Source organism: Gymnogyps californianus, unplaced genomic scaffold (genome assembly GCF_018139145.2).
Source record: "Gymnogyps californianus isolate 813 unplaced genomic scaffold, ASM1813914v2 HiC_scaffold_36, whole genome shotgun sequence".
NCBI classification, from domain to species: Eukaryota; Metazoa; Chordata; class Aves; order Accipitriformes; family Cathartidae; genus Gymnogyps; species Gymnogyps californianus.
The window spans coordinates 414,424-435,091 of NW_026114246.1; the positions used below are offsets into that span (position 1 = coordinate 414,424).

The following is a 20,668-nucleotide window of genomic DNA, read 5'->3' on the forward strand; positions in this document are numbered from 1 at the left end:
TTCCAGCAAAATAACGGTTCTGCCTTTGACAAGGTTATGCAGTGACTTTAGAAGAGGAATCAACTAACATGTCAACTGTGTTTTCATTTAGTAAAACTTCAGACTAACCTTTGCATTAACATGAAGCTCCTTGCCTTTAAGGTATCCTATTAAGGTTCTCAGTGGCTGTGCTTTCCAGACTGCGGGGTCAGTAAACAAGCTAATACAAATTAGTCTCACAAATCCTTAAGACATTAGTTATTTTTTAAAAAACAAGGTATCAGGTAGAATTCCTCCTTTGCAGACTATGTTATTTTTGTGCGTGCAAAATTTCCTATCAAGGATGATGGTAACGCAAGAAAGCAACATGTAGTGTGCAGAACTAGTGGTAAACCAAGAAGAACTCCCTATTTCAGTAGTGTAGACAACTTTACTGGAAATAGTTGTGTACCCGATTCACAGAATATTTATTTTAACAAAAGGCCATTCTGCACTAACTGTATATGAACAACATATCACAGCACAGTCTTAATACCACACCATAATTAAGCTGTGAGCAGAATGAGCAGGTACAGTGATGCCTGGAGAACCCCTCTTCTCTCTTGTGTTTCACATTCTTGAAGGTTCAAAGTCTCTCTCTTCTAACAAGTTTATAAGAAGGGAGAAGCTGTCTTTTACTGCCTCCATATCATCCAAGGAGCAGGGTTTAAGAATCCAGCGCTTTCCACGTGCAAGTGGCTCAAGTTCAAAATATTTTTTGATCTATTAAGAAAAAAAAAGACACCAATGTATTAATATTATAATGACAACACACTGTCTCTCTCATCTAAAAAAAAAAAAAAAAGCACCACCCAAAACATCAAAAAACAACATGTAAAAGATCAGGATACTAATTTTTAGAATCTTGCCTACAGCTGTTCTTATAATACAGGTTATACGATGTGACCTGAAAGTGTTTTCTTTAGGGGTGAGTGACCTGCTTGGAAGCTACCATTCTACCCATACATTTAACAGCATGGGAGGTCTGGGGAAGAATTATATGAACTTAAGGCAAAGAGCAAAGCACATGAAGCAAGTGTTCAAAAACATAGCCAAACCAGCAAAAGTAACTAAGAAATTTTAGGTTACGTTTGTACTTTAATGTTAAAGCTGTATGTTTCACCATACTCTTATTGGTAAACACTTAAGATGCAGAATTTGTTTCTTAAATTAATTTTGTTTTTTAAATTAAACATAGAAGACTAGCACACTAATGTGATTAGAATAGTAATAAGTACTATATGTGAGACATGATGGTTTTCTATGATGGTCTTTGTTCAAAATCCAGCATGTTCTAGCAGACTTCAGCTGCTTATTAACAATACCTAATAATGCCTATAAAGAAGGAAGCCTTTTAATTAAACTAATTCCATTTTTATTTCTGCAGCAACCATGCAGCAAGGAGGCATAAGAATATGATGCAATATAGAATTGCAAGTTTTAAGGTTATTATAAGCCTTTGACAAAATAACCAAGGAAGATGCAGTTTCTTGGAAAGACCAATTGTCACTGATGCTAATTACACCAACTGTCAAGGCAGAAACGCAGACCCACAGAAAGATTGAGAAAGAAAAGATTTTCATTTAGTAGTATACTCCAATCACTTCTCAAAATAGCAAGTACAATATAAAAACATATTTTTGATCCTATTAATGCCTCTCAGGAGAAGACAGCAGTTTGCAGGTTATTTTGGTCCACAGATTAACATTTTCATAAAAATGTTAGTCTTTGATAGTATTTGATCCGATAGTATTTGATCCAAAAGTCTACTCATGTTTGACTTGTCAAAACAGACATTTAGTTTTTACATCCAAAATTATATCCATCAATACTTGCTATTGTCAACATACCAACAGAAATATTTAGTACTGACTTAGCTTGCACATTTTGTTCCTTGTAATTATTGCCAAATATTCTTAATTTTCTTTTATCACAGACTGAGCCACAAATATGCAAAACAACAGGAACAGTTACTCGTATTGTGGTAGGCAGTAGAGGCCCTAGACAGGCAACTGGAGTCACACTGTGCAAGGCTCCATGTGCAGGGGAGAAAAAAAAAAAAAAAGGGCTTCCAAAGCCCAAACAAGCTGCAACATCTCTATGCAGCTCTTATAGTGTCTATACAACAGTTTTGTTTATCTAATAATGTATTCTAATAGAAGAAACCAACTGTAGTTGCATCAACTCACATAAATCAGAATTCAACTGTGACAATGCGTCATGAAGGGTTTCTTATTTTTTAGAAAGGAATTTTGAGCAGAGCTCAAATATCAGAAAAAAAATGGTGGTTTTGAGATGGGAACTTCTGCTTCCTGCAGCTAAGATACAGGTGAAACCTTTTAAAATCTATATTTCCAACAAAGCAGAATTGTATCAATAACAACCTGCAAACATTTGAAAATGAAGCGCGGTACTTGACATTCACTTCCCCTCAAACAAATTTCAGAAAACACACAAGTTGAAATAAACGGGACTTCAACAACCAGTATTTTAATATTAGCATACTTACTTTTTAGCATTGCTATCTCAGTGCCATATTAGTATCTGATATGTTAGCATGGTTATATGTGATCAGAACCTAAATACTAATCTTTATAAGGGATATGCTGTAACGTCTCCTGCAGCTGAAGTGACACCAAATTGAATTTACCCCCATTATGTTGTGTGATTTGGTATACTACCTATATAGAACTCGCTTAGCTTAACTTGCTTAGCATTAGTAGCTAAATTTGCTGAAGCCTTAGGCTGCAAGCTGTGAACTTTCACCTAGATATGTTGAACTTTTACCTAGTCAAGTAAAAGAAGGCCCCAGAGCCGGTTCAAGCCAGAAGATAAGGAAGCTACATTCATTAACAGAAGCTGCAACCTTAGAGATAAGAAAAGAAATGGCCTGCCTAGAGACAATGAAAGGACCCAATGAAGAATGGGAAGACCCTAGACCCTAATATTACTACTGGTCCGAACTGTCGCATGAGGGGTGAGGAATTTAGATTGTAAGGGTATAATTGCCTAGGGATTTCTTTGTTCGAGGTCCCTCTTCGGAGGCACCCAGCTCGAGCTGTAGCACTATTAATAAAAAGGACTTTATAGAAGAATCTCCTTTCGGTTTATTGATTCAGCGGAAACCTAGAGTCGAACCCTGTTATGGTGGCTGGCATGCGTAATTTCCATAACAGTTAATATATTGAATTAATGGCACTGATCATAGTATTGGAGAAGCAGGGTAAGAAAGCTCTCTTGCCTGTTTCAGCAACAGCCTCCTTGACTGCTAAATAAGGGGTGGAAGTAAAAGCTGCTCAGAAACATAACAAAGCAAGGTGTCAGTGCAGCTAGCTGATGGAGCAGCCTGCTGGTGTTAAGCTGACAAATATGGCTGAGTAATTTGAGATGTTTCAGACCCACAACCCAGAGGATTTCCACCACACCCCCTCTACTGGAAGACTATTGCCATCAGCCCCTTGAGCTCACTGAAGTCTGTCCACAATCTTATTTACATAGCCTCTTGAATTAAGGCTATACCATATGAAGAAATTATTAGGAAAAGGTCATTACATAGTAAGGAGAGTACTTGGGTTTTAAAGCATTAAATATCTAAATTTCTATTTCAGCAGTAAAACAGCATCAATTGATTTAGTAAACCAAATTTTGCAGAGAAATTATTTATTTCAATGTCCAACATTGATTAAAATTTATTTTTTACTATTTCTCGGTGTTTAATCAAAATGTAACAAAATCAGCAACGTGCTGTCATCATTTTCCACACCTAAGGAACAGTTCAGAGTATCTGCATTAATAGGCCCTAAGTGAATGCTGAAATTAGTGATTGTTAGGCAGTGGCTTTTGAAATGGGAAGTTTTGATAATGGCATGAAAGCACAACTGCTTGTATTCACATAAGTAACAGCTATTTTGTTCATACCTACAGAGAAAAAAGATTTGCTAGATGACTTGTCTCTAATCCAAATAGAAGAATAACACTAATCAGCTTACAAATAATAAATAACTAAACCAGAAGTAGCACAGAAGTGATCTTCCACAACCCAAGGGACACCGTGCGGTATGTTACTATATTTCCTCATTTAAACTTCACACTACAATGGAGTTTACTAAACCCCAGAGCTTTGCAAGCGGGCTCTACTACTTTGAAAGTTCCAGAAAGAAGTTTGAAGACACAAATATTTTCCAATTTACTATAACTTCTCCCCCCTTTAACTCAGAAGATGTCATTCAGTTCTAAAAACAAGTAAGTGTTTTCAGACTTAAAAAGGAACCCTTTTTTACATGTAAGAGATAAAAAAACTACACAAAAATAGACCGACACAATCAGATGCCCAACACTGTTTATACAGTTGAGTTTTCCACTGGAATACTCTCAGCTCTCCATCCGCTTTCCTTTCGTTTCTCTAGTTGCTTTCTGCCCCGATGGCCATCGTTCACACTTGTTCCCTACCAGATTTCCTACGAGGATACACACTAATCACCGAAAATGTCCGAAGGAAGCTGAAATTCTCTGAATACTCGCCTAGGTAGTTCTTGCATAATCAGCAGTAACTATTTTACAGCTCCCTTCAGCTGCACTAGTACAAGAGGAGTGAGTTCCTAAGAGGAGCTCTTTTGTCTTCCCCTCACATAAATGGTAAAAAGCTTTCTGCCTGTTCATGGATGCCAAAGCAAAACATAAAGACTCAAACATGCTTCAGATGTCTGACACATTAGACGTGCATTTACATACTGGCTTTGCATTTTTAAGTGTTTACTTTGGGATTGCTAAATTTTTAAGATATAACCTTAGAAGAAAATACAAACAATTAAATCCACATAATTTTAAGACTTCTTTACTACTATTTTACAGGTTCTCACTATGTTTTGACTCCACATGGGGGCCTTGTTTTACAGAGAAGCTGACATTGTATTTATACCACATTCTGAAGTCAATAAAATCTAACAATACACATTTGCAATTATTCCCACTCTTCCCACACTCCACCTTCTAAGTCCTATTCTACTGGCACAATACACTAAGCATATGGTTATCAAATGTTACTCAACCTACACGCTAGAAAAGTCAAGACACAATAAAAGGATTGGTGCCCAGAACCTCAGCTGGTGTAAATTAGCATAGCAGCATGGAACTGATGTTACCAAATCAATCTACTTCAGCTGAGTAACCAGGCCCTGCTGAAAGCTTTTATATGTTCTATTACTGAACCTCATCTAGCCAGTTCACAACACACATGAGCATAAGACATATAGGAAAACATACTGTAATATATGAATACAGAGTCATTTCTATCTATTACTCAACATGAAAAAAATCTGCTTGAAAGTATTATTTTTCATTTTAATTCAAAATTTTAATACCGAATTTCATCAACACAAAAAGGCTTCCAACCCACTCTGATTAATCTGTTGTAAACAAATACAAAATGCAGGCAGTCACTTATATTACCAGTTTGTATTTAGAGAATTTAATGGATAAAATATTTTTTCATCCATTGCTGTTTTACTGAACAATTTTGCTGGGAATAAAAAAACCTGTAATAACACGTGTATATTATATCTAATCAAAAGCTGCACAGCCATGTCAGTGTTCTCACTAATCTGAATTTTTCAAAGAAGACATTTACAGGATTAAGCAAGTACTACTGCAAGAGGGTGACTGGTGGAGGTATGAATTAAACTAAAATTACCTAATTTGCTGAATACATATATTAACCACAAGAAATGGTTCATTCATTTATCTCAAATCTGCATGGACAAGAAATGCAGTAATAACAGGAGATTGGGGTTCCCCATATTCATATTGCAAATGTTTCATTGAGCTGTGATGCTGAGATTACATTTTTGGACACCATAAAAATCTGCCTTTTGGAGCAACGGTTTAGAAGACCCAGAAGAGAAAGGCAATTTTGATTGCCAAGTCCATGAACAACAGAAGAGCTGCCTGTAACAGTGACCAAAGCATGCACAAATTCAATATCTTTGGAGAAGAGAAAAAGGCAAAAGTCCATCACATAGCATTAAGTTTTAAAAAGGGAAACTACATAAAATGAATAACTTAAAGAAAATTAACTGTGCAGCTAAAAAGGTAAAATGCTTGCAGGTGGCATAGAAAAAAAATACCATAATTAGAGGCTCAGAGTATATTTATATTGCTACAGAAGAGTTTAAAAGAAAAAAAAAAGCTTTCAACAGTTGTAATAAGGAAAAAGATGGTATTAGAGGTAAAAGAAGTCATGTCTAAAAAAGGAAATCAGAAAACAAAAGAAAGGAAATTCTGGCAAATTAAATAGAAACCACAAATGTTGACCTACTAACCATAGAGTGGAACCCATTGCTTAAATCACCACTGTCGATACTTCACATATGCCTGCTCGTATGCTTCTTCATAACAGTGATCTCATCCATGTCTAGAGGGATCCCTGTAATGCACCTATGTCTAGTAAGCACTCCTCCTAAAACACCTATACCTCATATTTATTGACTCCATATGGAATACCTTTTATGCAACAGGGAGGGGAATGGAAGTGCCTCAGCTGATGGGAAGGGATGGTGATATGCTGTGGTCTGGAGCAGACCTCCGCAGCAACCTATGCACAGGGCTATTCCCAGGAACACTAGTTTGAGGTTAAACAACACTATCAACCATCGAAATGCTCTTAAATTCTAGTTCTTTGAAGTTAAATATTTATTGCCAGCTGACTTTTATGTGCTACTGAATCCAAAGTCTATATGTGTAATGTTAAAAATTTGCAATGAATCAATTAAATACATATTATGATAATCAGAATTATGTAACTGAGCTGCTTTTTGGGAGGTTTTAAAGTATGACCTGCTGAAGTAAAACCAAAAGAAAACCCAAGACTGTCTTCTTCAGTATTTCTGTGTGATGGTAGGGTAAGCAATTTCTCCAGACAAGATTTCAAAACCATCAGAAGCCTTTATGTACAACTCCTCACAGGTAGTGGTGAATGCTTTACAAATTAGTATTTCTAGTTTGTACAGCTTTCCAATTTTTTTTTTTTAAATTTTGCTTTTTACAAAAGATTATCTGAAACACTTCCAACTGAGTTTTGTACTTAGCTTTATAATAGACCTGGCTGATATTTTTGGCTCGTAAGTCTTTACAAAGAGGAATACAGTCACTTATACACATATTCCACAAAATCATTTACACAGTGGTTTGTGGAACAGATGCTATCTCCAGTGGCCACAAGACACTACCCTTTTCAGATTGCAAGTGACTGCTGAAAGAAATGTATTTTAAAGAAGATTCCTAACTGTTCTGAATGAAGAAATAGGATGCCTGGCAAATCAGCACAGACACGCCGTTCCAAACAGACAGCATGCAGTACTGTCAAATGCAAGTGTGAGACAAGAAAAAGGGGAGTGAGCTAGAGAGCTGGAAGAAGAATAGAGAGGTGCTTACTGTAAAATATAAAATATTGCGTAATCTATCAGGATGGAGAGAGTGGAAGATTTTTTAAATGGATAAGTATTTTTTATACGGATACGTACAGTCATGTAATGATGGGTGTGGAACAAATAAGACTGATGAGAATGAGGACAGAAAACTGCTGAGGGTGCAAATATACTACTGAGATTTGCATGTATGTGGATGAAAGCAAAGATAGACTTTGAGGCACTACTAGCATCTATCAGTTCTTTTCATGCAAGTCTTTACCATGCAACAATGTACTACAGCATATTGGATTTCTTTGGTTACATTCTGTTAATTTGTTCAAAAGAAAGAGTAAGAATCAGGTAACTGCCAAAAACATACACCTATACTTTGCCTTCCATGTCTCATTCACCCAGCATATTCTGTTTATATAAGCATGTGCTTTTCCTACAACTGGAAGACACACAGATAACATGAGAACGGCCGCAGCATATCTATATAGAGAAAACCAGAATTCCAAATGAAGATTCATAGAACCAGTGCTGGGCTGGACAACCAAGGCAGGGGCTCACAGTATCCAACCCCCAAAGTGAGCATCCCTTCTTGAGTGATGAGTGAAACAATGAGAACAGAGAAGGAGGCATTGTACAAAAAAACATGCAATGAAAGCGCAGTAAAAAAACATTTTCCTTCAATATCTACAGCTTTAATTTTTTAATTTATTCCAAAGAATTAATCAGGAGAGAAGTGGAAATCAGATAACAGATTTTCAAATGCAGTATTAACCTGTAATTTCTCTGTATTGGACTGTACATTTTCACCCCACAACTAACCCTTTAAGTTACTGCTCCTATTGCTTCCTCTCTTACCCATTGTGTTTTCCAAAGTACTTTGGGTTTCAACAGATACTGTCTGACAGCTACATACTTACAGTTAAAGTGTTAGAATATAAAATCTTAAAGAGTAATGCTGAAAATTAGCCCTGGTTAAAGTCAGATATTTGGAGGACATCTAAAAATCACATTTTTTTTCCACATACTACATAGACACAAAAATGCCAATTTACTGCATATAAGGACAATTTTCTATACAAGTTTATTCTTAGCATATCCAAATGTGATCTTAAGATATCCTAAAATAACTAATTGAATTTAAGATCAATTTAAACTTAGGATAATTTGCTTAAATTGCTATCATTGCCCAAATATGTTAAAAAAAAAGGCGCGTATCCAAAGATAATTTTACAAGAAACCTATTAAAAGCTTTTACTATACCACCACTCATCTCCTCTCTACCTTCTCTCTCAGGTTTGTTTTTTTGTTACATCTTCAGTTAAATAACTTAAGGAATACGAACTAGTAGAAATTCAACACTCAAGACCTTTAAGCAGATATCTTTCAGAGCCTTTCAGAGTTTTCATAGCTTTTTTTTTTTTAAATAGACTGCAGATATTCATGGTTTACTTCAGAATACAATACTAACAACAGAGTATACTGATTTCAGCAGCAAAACATGCTAGCTTTAAATACAGATTGTGGCTTCAACTAATAACAAAACCTGAGACACAGGTACACAAGCGCTGAGTTTTACCCCCCCCCCCAAGTTTACCTGTTGAATGTCAAAATAACCTTTAGAATAATGAGAAGTCCAAAGATCAATCCTTATTATGACATCCCTTCTACAAACGGCATGTTTTCTGTTCAGATAACAGTTAAACAGTATTTTCTGGAGAGGTGCATATGTGATGATTCATCTGTGTTTGCCTGAACATGTATATAAATCTAGTACTTGAAAAAATAACATCTGTATACCGTGCCCATGTCCGCAAAGCACCAAAACACTGTATGGACATGTATTGTATCAACAGCGAAGAACAGGATTTCTAAGGGCTTTGTGGTTGGTTCCCCACATTTTCACTGGTGAAACCGTTCCAAGCCAGTATTAACACAAAAGAAAAGCCATTTATTCAGCAGTAGCTGTGGTTCTCCGAGATGTGTGCTCTCATGCACAGAAGATCAGACAGCAGTCGTGCCTATTCCACTTGTTCTGTATCAGGTACAGAGCAGAGTGTATAAATGTAGGATGGTTTCAACCTCCCTTCAGGTCCTCTGCTGATGGGAGTATTCATTATGCAGAGTCTGCGCAGAGGCAATGGAAGCCCATAACTAGCTGCAATTAACCATTTCTGGTTCGAAAGCAGAAACTGTGAAATAAATCCATTTTGGAAAAAGCTAATATACGATTGTCCTGGTTTTGGCTGGGATAGAGTTAATTTTCTTCTTAGTAGCTGGTACAGTGCTGGGTTTTGGATTTAGTGTGAGAATGATGTTGATAACACGCTGAGGTTTTAGTTGTTGCTAAGTAGCGCTTATCTTAAGCCAAGGACTTTTCAGTTTCCCATGCTCTGCCAGCAAGCAGGTGTGCAAGAAGCTGGGAGGGAGCATAGCCGGGGCAGCTGACCCGAACTAGCCAAAGGGGTATTCCATACCATGGAACGTCATGCCCAGTATATAAACTGGGGGGAGTTGGCCGGGAGGGGCAGATCATGGCTCAGGAACTAACTGGGCATCAGTCAGCGGGTGGTGAGCAATTGCATTGTGCATCACTGGTTTTTTTTTTTTCTTCCCCCCCCTTCCTTTTTTTATTATATTCCTTTTCATTACTATTATTATTATTATTATATTTCATTATTACTATTGTTAGTATTATATTTTACTTTAGTTATTAAACTGTTCTTATCTCAACCCACAAGTTTTACTTTTTTTTCCCTTTCCTCCTCCTCACCCCACTGGGAGGGGGAGGGGGAAGCGGCTGCGTGGTGCTTAGTTGCTGACTGGGGTTAAACCACGACAGTGCATCACTGCTTTTTTTCTTCCTTTTTTTTCCCTCTTCTTTTTTTTTGTTATATTCCTTTTCTTTACAATTATTATTATTATATTATTATTATTGTTAGCATTATATTTTATTTTACTTTAGTTATTAAACTGCTCTTATCTCAACTCATGAATTTTACTTTTTTTCCCGATTCTCCTCCCCATCCCACTGGGAGGGGGGAGGGGGGAGCGGCTGCGTGGTGCTTAGTTGCTGGCTGGGGTTAAACCATGACAATGATATTTCTGAAGCAAAAAGTGCTCCCAGAGACCCTGGCACCGCCAGCTTCAGTTCCTGACTCCCAGGACACCATGGGCTCTGTGACCCCCCAGTCCTCCAATGCCAGGGACTTCTATGGGAGCTGTTTCTGAGGATTTCCTCCTAGCCCTCCAGTTAGTGGAGGCAAATCTGTGCTTTGGGTTTTCTAGGTCCAGGCCTCTGGAAGCATCAATGCTTCCAAACTCACAGCAAGCCACCACTCTAAACCAGGTATTCCAGGCAGCTCCAGGCTCATCTCAATTTCTTGATATTAAATAATTCTCCACCTAGAAATATGGCAGAACCCTTTCATGCTCTCTGAATAAGACCTTGCTTGAGTAAGGCCCCTCACAGCTTCCAGATTCCTTCATAAAGCACAAGGAAACAGAGTAAAATTACACAGCTCAAGTCAGACACAGTCCTGTACACAGGGATATAGAGAACACCCATGTGCACAACCAATTTACCACTACCTCTAAAATGTTAGGAAATGCATGAAGAATCATAGATAAGGCAAAAAGGGAGCACTTTACACTGAGAGAGGATGTTTTTAACCAGGTAACTGAGCTATTTCCAGTGTTGGGAGGCAATGGCAGTGAACTACTGCAGAAGTTTGCAGTGATGATGCTGGAAAAGCCAGGGATGACCAGAAGGATTTCGAGAAGATGGGTGAACACAATGAGATGTTGAAGAACTGTATGGTTCTTTTGACTTAAAGGTAATAGGCTAGAATCTCTCTTTTTCCAAGCTCCAGCATTATTCCTTCCATTACCATAAGTTGTAGTAGGGAGTTCTACCTGTTTGAGAAGTCTTTTAGTAAAAAGGTCCCATGGGAAGGGACAAGCAAAAGAGTAATGAATATTCTTCACTCACCGCACCAAGATATCACTTGCCCTACATTATCCTGACCCACACTTCAAGGAAAAGATGAAATAATAGGCAGTAGATCAAGAGTTGCATACACATAAAAAAAGAAAGAACACACTGATATCTCAGGATATCAACCTTCACATAAAAAATCCCCATACCCAAAGAAACCACACTCCTCTCCAAAGAATGCCCAAATTATAGGACAGCCAGCCAGCATCTATAAAACTTACGGTCTCCTTGAAGGAGAGCTACTGATAATAATATTGAAGATGCTTAAAACATGATCTGTAATAAAGCTATTGCTCCTGTGATTAAGTGAATTAAGGATTGCCCTTGTACGCCTAGACTGTGGAGTGCCTTTACAGCGTCACTGAAAAAAAAAAAAAGCACCAGAAGGCAGGAAGATTGTGTCATGGTGATGCCCCAATTCTCACAATTATATCAATGAAAAACAAAAGCAGGCATTTGTCAAGTGATTCCAGCAGAAAGGGAAACCCGGGTTCTGCAGGCTAACAGGCAGCTTCTTCCCTCTACCTCTGAATCTGACTTGCAGTTTTACCAACAGGTCCTAGTGTTACACCTTGGGTAAGATTCTCACCGGAAAGGAAATCGTATATAGCAAATTGTCCTGGTTTCGGCTGGGACAGAGTTAACTCTCTTCTTAGTAGCTGGTACAGTGCTGGGTTTTGGATTTAGTGTGAGAATGATGTTGAAAACACTCTGATGTTTTAGTTGTTGCTAAGTAGCGCTTATCTTAAGCCAAGGACTTTTCAGTCTCCCATGCTCTGCCAGCAAGCAGGTGTGCAAGAAGCTGGGAGGGAGCATGGCCGGGGCAGCTGACCTGAACTAGCCAAAGGGGTATTCCATACCATGGAACGTCATGCCCAGTATATAAACAGGGGGGAGTTGGCCGGGAGGCGCGGATCGCAGCTCTGGCATCGGTCAGCAGGTGGTGAGCAATTGCATTGTGCATCACTGGGGTTTTTTTCCTTCCCCCCCCTCCTTTTTTTTGTTATACTCCTTTTCATTGCTATTATTACTACTATTATTATATTTCATTATTACTATTGTTAGTACTATATTTTACTTTAGTTATTAAACTGTTCTTATCTCAACCCACGAGTTCTACCTTCTTTCCCGATTCTCCTCCCCATCCCACTGGGAGCAGGGGGGGGGGGAGGGGGAGTGAGGGAGCAGCTGTGTGGTGCTTAGTTGCTGACTGGGGTTAAACCACGACACAAATACATAGATGACATTAACTTTTTAAGCAGATGAGAAGATTAATACCAGTTGACTAAAATATCTTCGTGAAACAGATTTTTCTAAGCACTCTCATCTCCACTCACCTTACAGAATAACCTACTTATTTAAAATTGTGGTCTAATGAAGGTATAATCACCTCTTTAAATTTTGGGGTTCGGTGCTCAAGATAAATCTCAATTCTGCACATTTGCAATTACTAATTGAGTTTTCTTTACATTAGAAATCACCGTATGATAAGTTTGCTGACCACTAGTGGCAAACTAAAAGGTTATAGTGTATCACTAGCTTTTTGAGAATGTACTCGAAATTTGCACCATTTTACCACTTCTTAATAATGAACTATTAAATATGACTACAGCTAAAAAGACCTTAACTAAGTACCAGGCCAGGAAAAGTTCTGTATATTGAAGTTAATGAATTTAAGTCCCAAACTCACATATAAGAAATAACCAATTATCCCGTCTGAAACACAGGCTTGTAAAACTCCCAGTTACTTGTAAAACGGTCTACTACACACGAGTAAGATGTTGTTTAAATGTCTTGTTTGACTAGATGCATTCACCATGAAATTGATTCTTTTAAAGCATTATTTTTAAACTTGATAGAAGTTAACTGTGTAAACTGAAAATGCGAAAAAATTCTGGCATTATAAAGCATAGGTTTCAGTATGAGTCTAGTATTTTATGAGGTTGAGGGTTACTTGAATGAGAAACTCATCAAGAACAAATAGTCATTTGTAGGGCAGTAATTGAAAGGTTTGATACGATTAAACTATTCTGCCATTTCTATGCCAAGATGTATGGTATAGGATCTAGTGTTATTTCACCACAGCCTGTGCAGCTCCAAAGTAGCACAAAGACAATAAAACAATTGATAGAACATCTTCAGCTATAACACCCAAAATAAATCTGAGTTGCTATTTTTCTACAGTCTGAAAGTAGCACTATATTGTGGTTTTACACCTGACACTTCCAGTTAGATTTAGTATTACAATTTTGTTATGCCTTTTAGGCAGTGGGTGGCATGAGAAGGGGATAACTAGCAACAGACTACTGAATATTCCTCAATCTCCAGCTCAGGGACTCGGTTTTCAACTTTACAGTGATCCAGATTTCAAAGAAAAAGAATAAACCATTGCAAGGAGGTCATGGAGTTGAATATATAAAAAAACCCCACAGCTAAAAATATGTTCAATAGCATTTTAGATCTAAATGTTTAGCATGGTCCTATAAATACAGGCAGATAGACCAAGCCAGGGTTACTGTGGTGGGTTGACCCTGGCTGGATGTCAGGTGCCCACCAAAGCCGCTCTATCACTCCCCCTCCTCAGCTGGACAGGGGAGACAAAATAAAACAAAAGGCTCATGGGTCGAGATAAGGACAGGGAGATCACTCACCAGTTACCGTCACAGGCAAAACAGACTTGACTTGGGGAAAAATTAGTTTAATTTATTGCTAGTCAAATCAGAGCAGGATAATGAGAAAAAAACCCAAATCTTAAAACACCTTCCCCCACCCCTCCCTTCTTCCTGGGCTTAACTTTACTCCTGATTCTCTATACCTCCTCCTCCCCCCCGAGTGGCGCAGGGGGACGGGGAATGGGGGTTTGGGTCAGTTCATCACACGTTGTTTCTGCCGCTCCTTCCTCCTCAGGGGGGGACTCCTCACACTCTTCCCCTGCTCCAGCGTGGGGTCCCTCCCACGGGAGACAGTCCTTCACAAACTTCTCCAACGTGGGTCCTTCCCACAGGCTGCAGTTCTTCACAAACTGCTCCAGCATGGGTCCTTTCCATGGGGTGCAGTCCTTCAGGAACAGACTGCTCCAGCGTGGGTCCCCCGCAGGGTCACAAGTCCTGCCAGCAAACCTGCTTCAGCGTGGGCTCCTCTCTCCACGGGGCCACGGGTCCGCAGCTCCTGCCAGGAGCCTGCTCCAGCGCGGGCTTCCCACGGGGTCACAGCCTCCTTCGGGCACATCCACCTGCTCCGGCGTGGGGTCCTCCACGGGCTGCAGGTGGATATCTGCTCCACTGTGGACCTCCATGGGCTGCAGGGGGACAGCCTGCCTCACCATGGTCTTCACCACGGGCTGCAGGGGAATCTCTGCTCCGGCGCCTGGAGCACCTCCTCCCCCTCCTTCTTCCCTGACCTTGGTGTCTGCAGAGTTGTTCCTCTCACATATTCTCACTCCTCTCTCTGGCTGCAACTGCTACTCCCCTGTAACTTCTTTTGCCTTTCTTAAATATGTTATCCCAGAGGCGCTACCACCGTCGCTGATGGGCTCAGCCTTGGCCAGCGGCGGGTCCATCTTGGAACCCGCTGGCATTGTCTCTATCGGACATAGGGGAAGCTTCTAGCAGCTTCTCACAGAAGCCACCCCTGTAGCCCCCCTGCTACCAAAACCTTGCCACGCAAACCCAATACAGTTACTAAACAGATTAGATTTTGCAAAGTAATGTTTTATGTTTGCTTCCATAACTGGAAAATGTTACTATTGGTTTATAATGAATCAGTGTACTAATGGTACGTTGCTAATAATTCACAGATGCTTTAGTGACTTAAACCAAAAAAAGACTACGTGGTAATAGTTAAAATTTGAAATCTTGCTAATGGAACATTTCTAATTTTCCTCTCAAAAAAGAAATGACCTCATTACAAGATGAAGCACTAACAGTAGTTTGTTTTTTTTTTTTTAAATCAATACAGCAAATAAAATGTTTTATATATTGGTCCAGAAAAGCTGGAAAAGATACTATGCTGCCTACTGCAAAACTGTTTTGGAGAAGAATCACATTCTCAGACTTTGAATAAAGAAGCATTTGCACGTTGTACAGCAGTTTACTCAACATCCAGTAAAGAGTGCCACCAGCCATGCTGTTTTATAAGCCCAGTTGTAGATAGATTAATAGAAAGGACAGTGTCATCATCATGTCAGTCAGACCACAGGCAGTGCAGCAGGAATTGGAGAGAGGAAGTAGAGAGAGGTGTGAAGAGATCAACCACATAAAATGGCTTTAGATGACTTACAAGCAATAAAACATCCTGCTTCTAAAGATGTCTTATCCATCACAGCAGAAATGACATCATATTAAAAGAAAAAAATTCCAGCCCAGCTGGTAGTGTATCGGCTTGATGTTTGCCAACTAGAAAGCACAAATCTGCAAATGGACTTGAGGGTGCTTAAAGCAGAGTATACTGAAAAGTGGACAATGCTCAGAAAATCAAGGTGAACATTTGTCTCAGGAAACAAAAAATGATTCATTTGTTCCCTTGATAAGAGTTAAAATGCATCAACAGCAGCTATCAGTAAAAAGGTATAAATGCAATCAACTGGGTTTAGATTAAAGACAAATACAGGACAAACAAGTACTACTGGATCCTATAAAAAAAAATCCACTGGCTGGTGGTCTGATTGGATCTTCAGCTATTCTTGGGGGAGGGGAGAGAGCAGTTCTGCTTATTTTATACAAAACACATGCAACACCATAATGTTTCTAGTAGGATTTGTATATTCCATTTTGTATTAAAGGTTAACATATGCAAATGTTATGAATTTTACCAGAAGTATTAGTTAAAACACTAAGTTCCTTCCCTTTTAGCCTTGTCTGTATTTATGGATAGAGTATATGAAAATAAAAAGCCAATGAAATTATTTTTGAAAATATATTGTTCTGCTAATATAGCCTGTACACTCTCAGGTCACATAGAAACCAATCCTTATTACTGTGAACACACTCAGTCATTTACTTTGCACAATGAATTTTCTAACCTAAAGGGTAAACATGAACAGTTCAATTATTTGCTTTTCATTATTCACAGTATATGACTGATCAGTTAAGTCGTTTGGTTTTCCTTCTTCACTGAATGACATTTTAAAACATGGCAGTAACAGACAGATAGACAGATAACTCAATAAACAACAACACTTGTGTTTGTGCACAAATATCCTGGATGACACGCAACTTCTCATTCTCTATCTTCTTTTCACTAACATTCAGAGATGACAAGTTTATTATCAGTTTGGAGTAAGTTTATTATCAGTTATGGAATTTACTCACGCATGATACAACAGTGTAAGAAAGATACAGGATTGCACTTTAGCTATACTGGAGACATCAACTACACGTTAGTCTAGAGGCAAGAAGAACATCTCAATATGTATCATATGAAAAGGAAAAGTGACATTATCATTAAAATGGCTGCACAAAAATGTCTAACTGAAGCAAGAGGAGAAATACAGACATATGTCTTGTTAATGTCATATCTAATACTGTTTCACCTCATTAAGCACTCCCAACATCTTGATGGGCTATAAAGAAGTAAAAACACTTGGTCAAGTAATTTTTTTTCATGAACAGTTCATCTACCTATCATCATCAGTCCCAATCAGTGGAGATACATACACATCCAGTGCAACAGAAACCCATTTTATAGAAAGAAAAAACCATCTATGGTCTTATACTTCGATATTGGCACATACTTGTGCATAGTACATTTTTACCACTGCAAGTTAGACTCAAGTTCATTTGTAATCACACACCTGTGCTAACTGAACAATATATACTAGTGAATGATTGACTGCATGGAAAAGTGAGGAGAAGGGAGAGAGAGTAAAACAGGAGTTGTCTGCTGGAAATAATAACATTGTTTGGAACAGGCACAATTCAAGAAGCTTTTATATTCCTTCTTATAAGTATTCTTTGTGAGGGAATAGTACTATTTAATTTAATTACTCATTGCCCATTCAAACATATTTTAAGGCTATTTCTATTGGTAGAAACAGCTACTGTTCAGACCTCTCCATAGTGCACTGGGCTTGGCCGCACGATACTAACCTCACAACAGCCACCCTTCCAAAACCAGAGGGGAGAGAAGAGGGCAACAACACCTCTCCCATCTAACAGCAGTTTGTGGGGTTTTTTTATTTTATTATTCTTTTAAAAACACTACAGATTGCAAGACACTGTGATACCGCAGTGATATAGACCATGCCTGTATCTGATACAGATAAATCTGGAACATTTTGAATCCTGGTTTGTACTTAAAGCTGAGGATATTCAGAAGCAGGAAACTGTGAGGAGAAAAATTAGTAGAGGGACATCAAACAGAAGAAAAAAAAAAAACAAAACCCTTTCCGTACAATTACTAGCATCAATATATTTTAGGACCGTGATCTAGGCCACCTTCCTGCAGAAGGAAGTTTGTGCAAAGAAGTGGAGGTCAAGCCTAGAGTGACATGGTTCACTGAGTGACCAAATAGAGGTTTACAGGTTTTCTTTATGGATGCTGGCACTGTTTTTGGCCTCTGATCCCTTCTGGAGCCATTCATATGTGATTAAGATCCAACAATACAGCACTTTGATCCACTGAGCTACAGAAGGATTGGATGTTTCCTGAAGGAGTCATTTCAGGTGAAAGGGGAGAAGAAGAAAAGAAGAAGGGAACTTTCCTGATCAGGTCAATCTTACTGAGACAGCACTCTTCTCACATCTAACGTGCACTGTACTCTCTTGAGAGTTTTGAAGCTTTGGAAAGATGACAGATGACTGAGGTATGGAAAAGAGGAGTGAACTGTGGTAACAGCATTTCAAGTACAAAGAATAAATTTATCTTTTTGAAGATGGAATAAGATTCATTTTCAAGAGAAGGAATTGAGTTAGCTGTTGCAAGCCATATTGCAACAAAGAAGGAAATATAAATGGACAATCATTACAGCAAATTGGATAGCATCTTTCACAGATATGTTTGAAAAGCTTGCAGTACCATAGTCACAAATACACACTTCCTCACTCTGATGTAGCTGAAAACAGCAGGAGATGTATGGGTAGGTCTATTTAAAAAAATCTCAGAGAATGAACACCTGGTTCCTTGAAAGTAATCTTTCTATCTTGACACCAACATACTTCACATAACCCAAGAGAATTAAAGGCCTGTTTGAAGTTAGAAGAGCATGTACATGACACACCATTTGGAGGAGTATTTACTTTTTTCAACAGACATAAGTATTAAGCACAGGTGATGGATTCAGATCTGCAGGAATGAATGGAAGCTGGAATGTCTAGACAACCAGGAAAACATAACACAGGTATGACAACTCTGCTCGACTATCACATTCCAACATTTTCAGTATAAACTAAGTAACTTCTATCATCTGTTGATATAAAAGCAGAAGAGGGAAAACATATTTGGCTTTGTCTACTACAAATGTCTACTCCTAATAATTTATTTTGGAAGCTAACTCTCCTTTTCATATTTGGGTTGGATGCTTCCAAGTCCACCTGGGGATGGCTCAGCTCTCTGACTATCCAGTACAACAGTTTTCGGTTCAGAAAACACTTTAAATTCTCTGTCAATGGTTTAGCCAGATTGCTCATACTTTAATGCTTTTTATGTGGCTGTCCTACTGGACAGCAGGTGATTTTCTGCTCAGGAGAAAATCTTCATATTTGACATTTAGACTCTAACTTCTTGAATCCCTTGCCAATGTATGTGTACTATGATTCCTCACGTCCAAATGAAGCAAAACACACTCTTTCCTCAGATGATTTTGAAAACCAACAACAATGTAGAGCTGCACTGACAGCCAACTACCAACAGCAGGAAAGTTGAAGTGAAAGCAAAGGGAATCAACAAGGTGGTAAACCCAAAACTAAAATCTGTTGTCAGCATTTGCAATAAAAGGGGGTTTGTGACCAATCTTGCACCATAAAAGAGACTACCACCCACTATAAACTACTCAATTTTATAGCACTGTAATGTCAGATGTATATTAAATAAATCTTGAACTACTGTGTTTCTGTACACAAGTAAGGCAATTAAAATGTACCTGCTCCTTAAAGCAGGACCACAGAAAAAAATATATGGAACAAGCATTTTGCATCTGTGTGTTAATTCAATGTTGATAAGGAGGTTTCCTCCAATTCTAAAAAACACAGTTCACAGGAGAAAGATGGAACTTGTTTTGGAAAGCTCACCTGCAGCTTATGCTTAGGGACTATATGGCAAGTGATTTAGGTACAGTTTACCTGTTTTGGAGTTGAAGTAACAGAAAGGGAAGTTTTATTTTCCCTATCACACATCTGCAGTATAACATGCTCAGCAGAAGGCTTCTCAGTAAAATCTTCTTCAATAATTAATGTTTGATTATTCCGGTCCTAGTTTCATCTGTATCGCAAAAGATAATCTCAAATTGATCATTTAATTTTCATCAACTAATTAAAAATGTATTAGAGCATGTTTGCTATTACAAATCCATGAAATTGAGACAATTTAACAAATCCATTAGACCAGTACAAATACAATTTTTTTTGAAACTATAGAACTGTAGACAAGAAATCAGTCCTTTTGGAAAACTAAGAATTGGTTGTTCCCTAGGACTGACTTGCAAGTTAGCAGAGGGGCAGGAGTCAGGACAGCAGCACTTTCCCATGATATTCACAAAGTTGCAGTTCATTAAGGACTCTACTGCTAAGAGCAGACCATGGTCTGACAGACCAAAACAACGTTCTCGGGACTACAGTGATCAGCTGATCTGACACAGCCCTGCTTTTATTGACCCTATTTAGAATTAACAACAAAGGCATAGATTTTAATGGCAAGTAAGCAGTTAGGCCAGCTGCTAATTACTGCCAACCTGCAACAGGACCTTGGCACCTGAACAACACCTGTGCTTTTGAAACTTGCCATACATCCCTACATAGCTGAGATGCTTGACAGTGCTACTGTGACTCCTCTTCTTCACCTTTAGGAGTGCTCCACTTTTCAGAGTTGTCTATACTGCAAAAGTACCCCACACATAATTGTGTGGCAATTAATTTTTTAATAATTCCATTATATTCTGAGTTTCGGAAAGTCTGCTTTGTTCCGTTCCGGTGATGAAGAAACTGGTTTTTTGACGTTAACTTTCAAACAAAAAAATGCACTTTCTTGGGGGTTGTTGCTACAGATTATGATAATTAAATTGTATGCAGAGTATTGCTGTATTGCAGCT

General features: G+C 38.5%; 1 protein-coding gene across 1 annotated transcript in view; it reads right to left on the reverse strand.

Moving 5' to 3' along the window:
* Positions 1-588: 588 nt before the first annotated feature.
* The window catches only part of LOC127028610 (ADP-ribosylation factor-like protein 15), a 248,064-nt gene continuing 227,984 nt past the window's right edge, over positions 589-20,668 (reverse strand). Inside the window, exon 5 of the mRNA XM_050914331.1 lies at positions 589-741. Coding sequence (XP_050770288.1) covers positions 589-741 — 153 coding nt within the window. The remainder of the gene's footprint in view (positions 742-20,668) is intronic.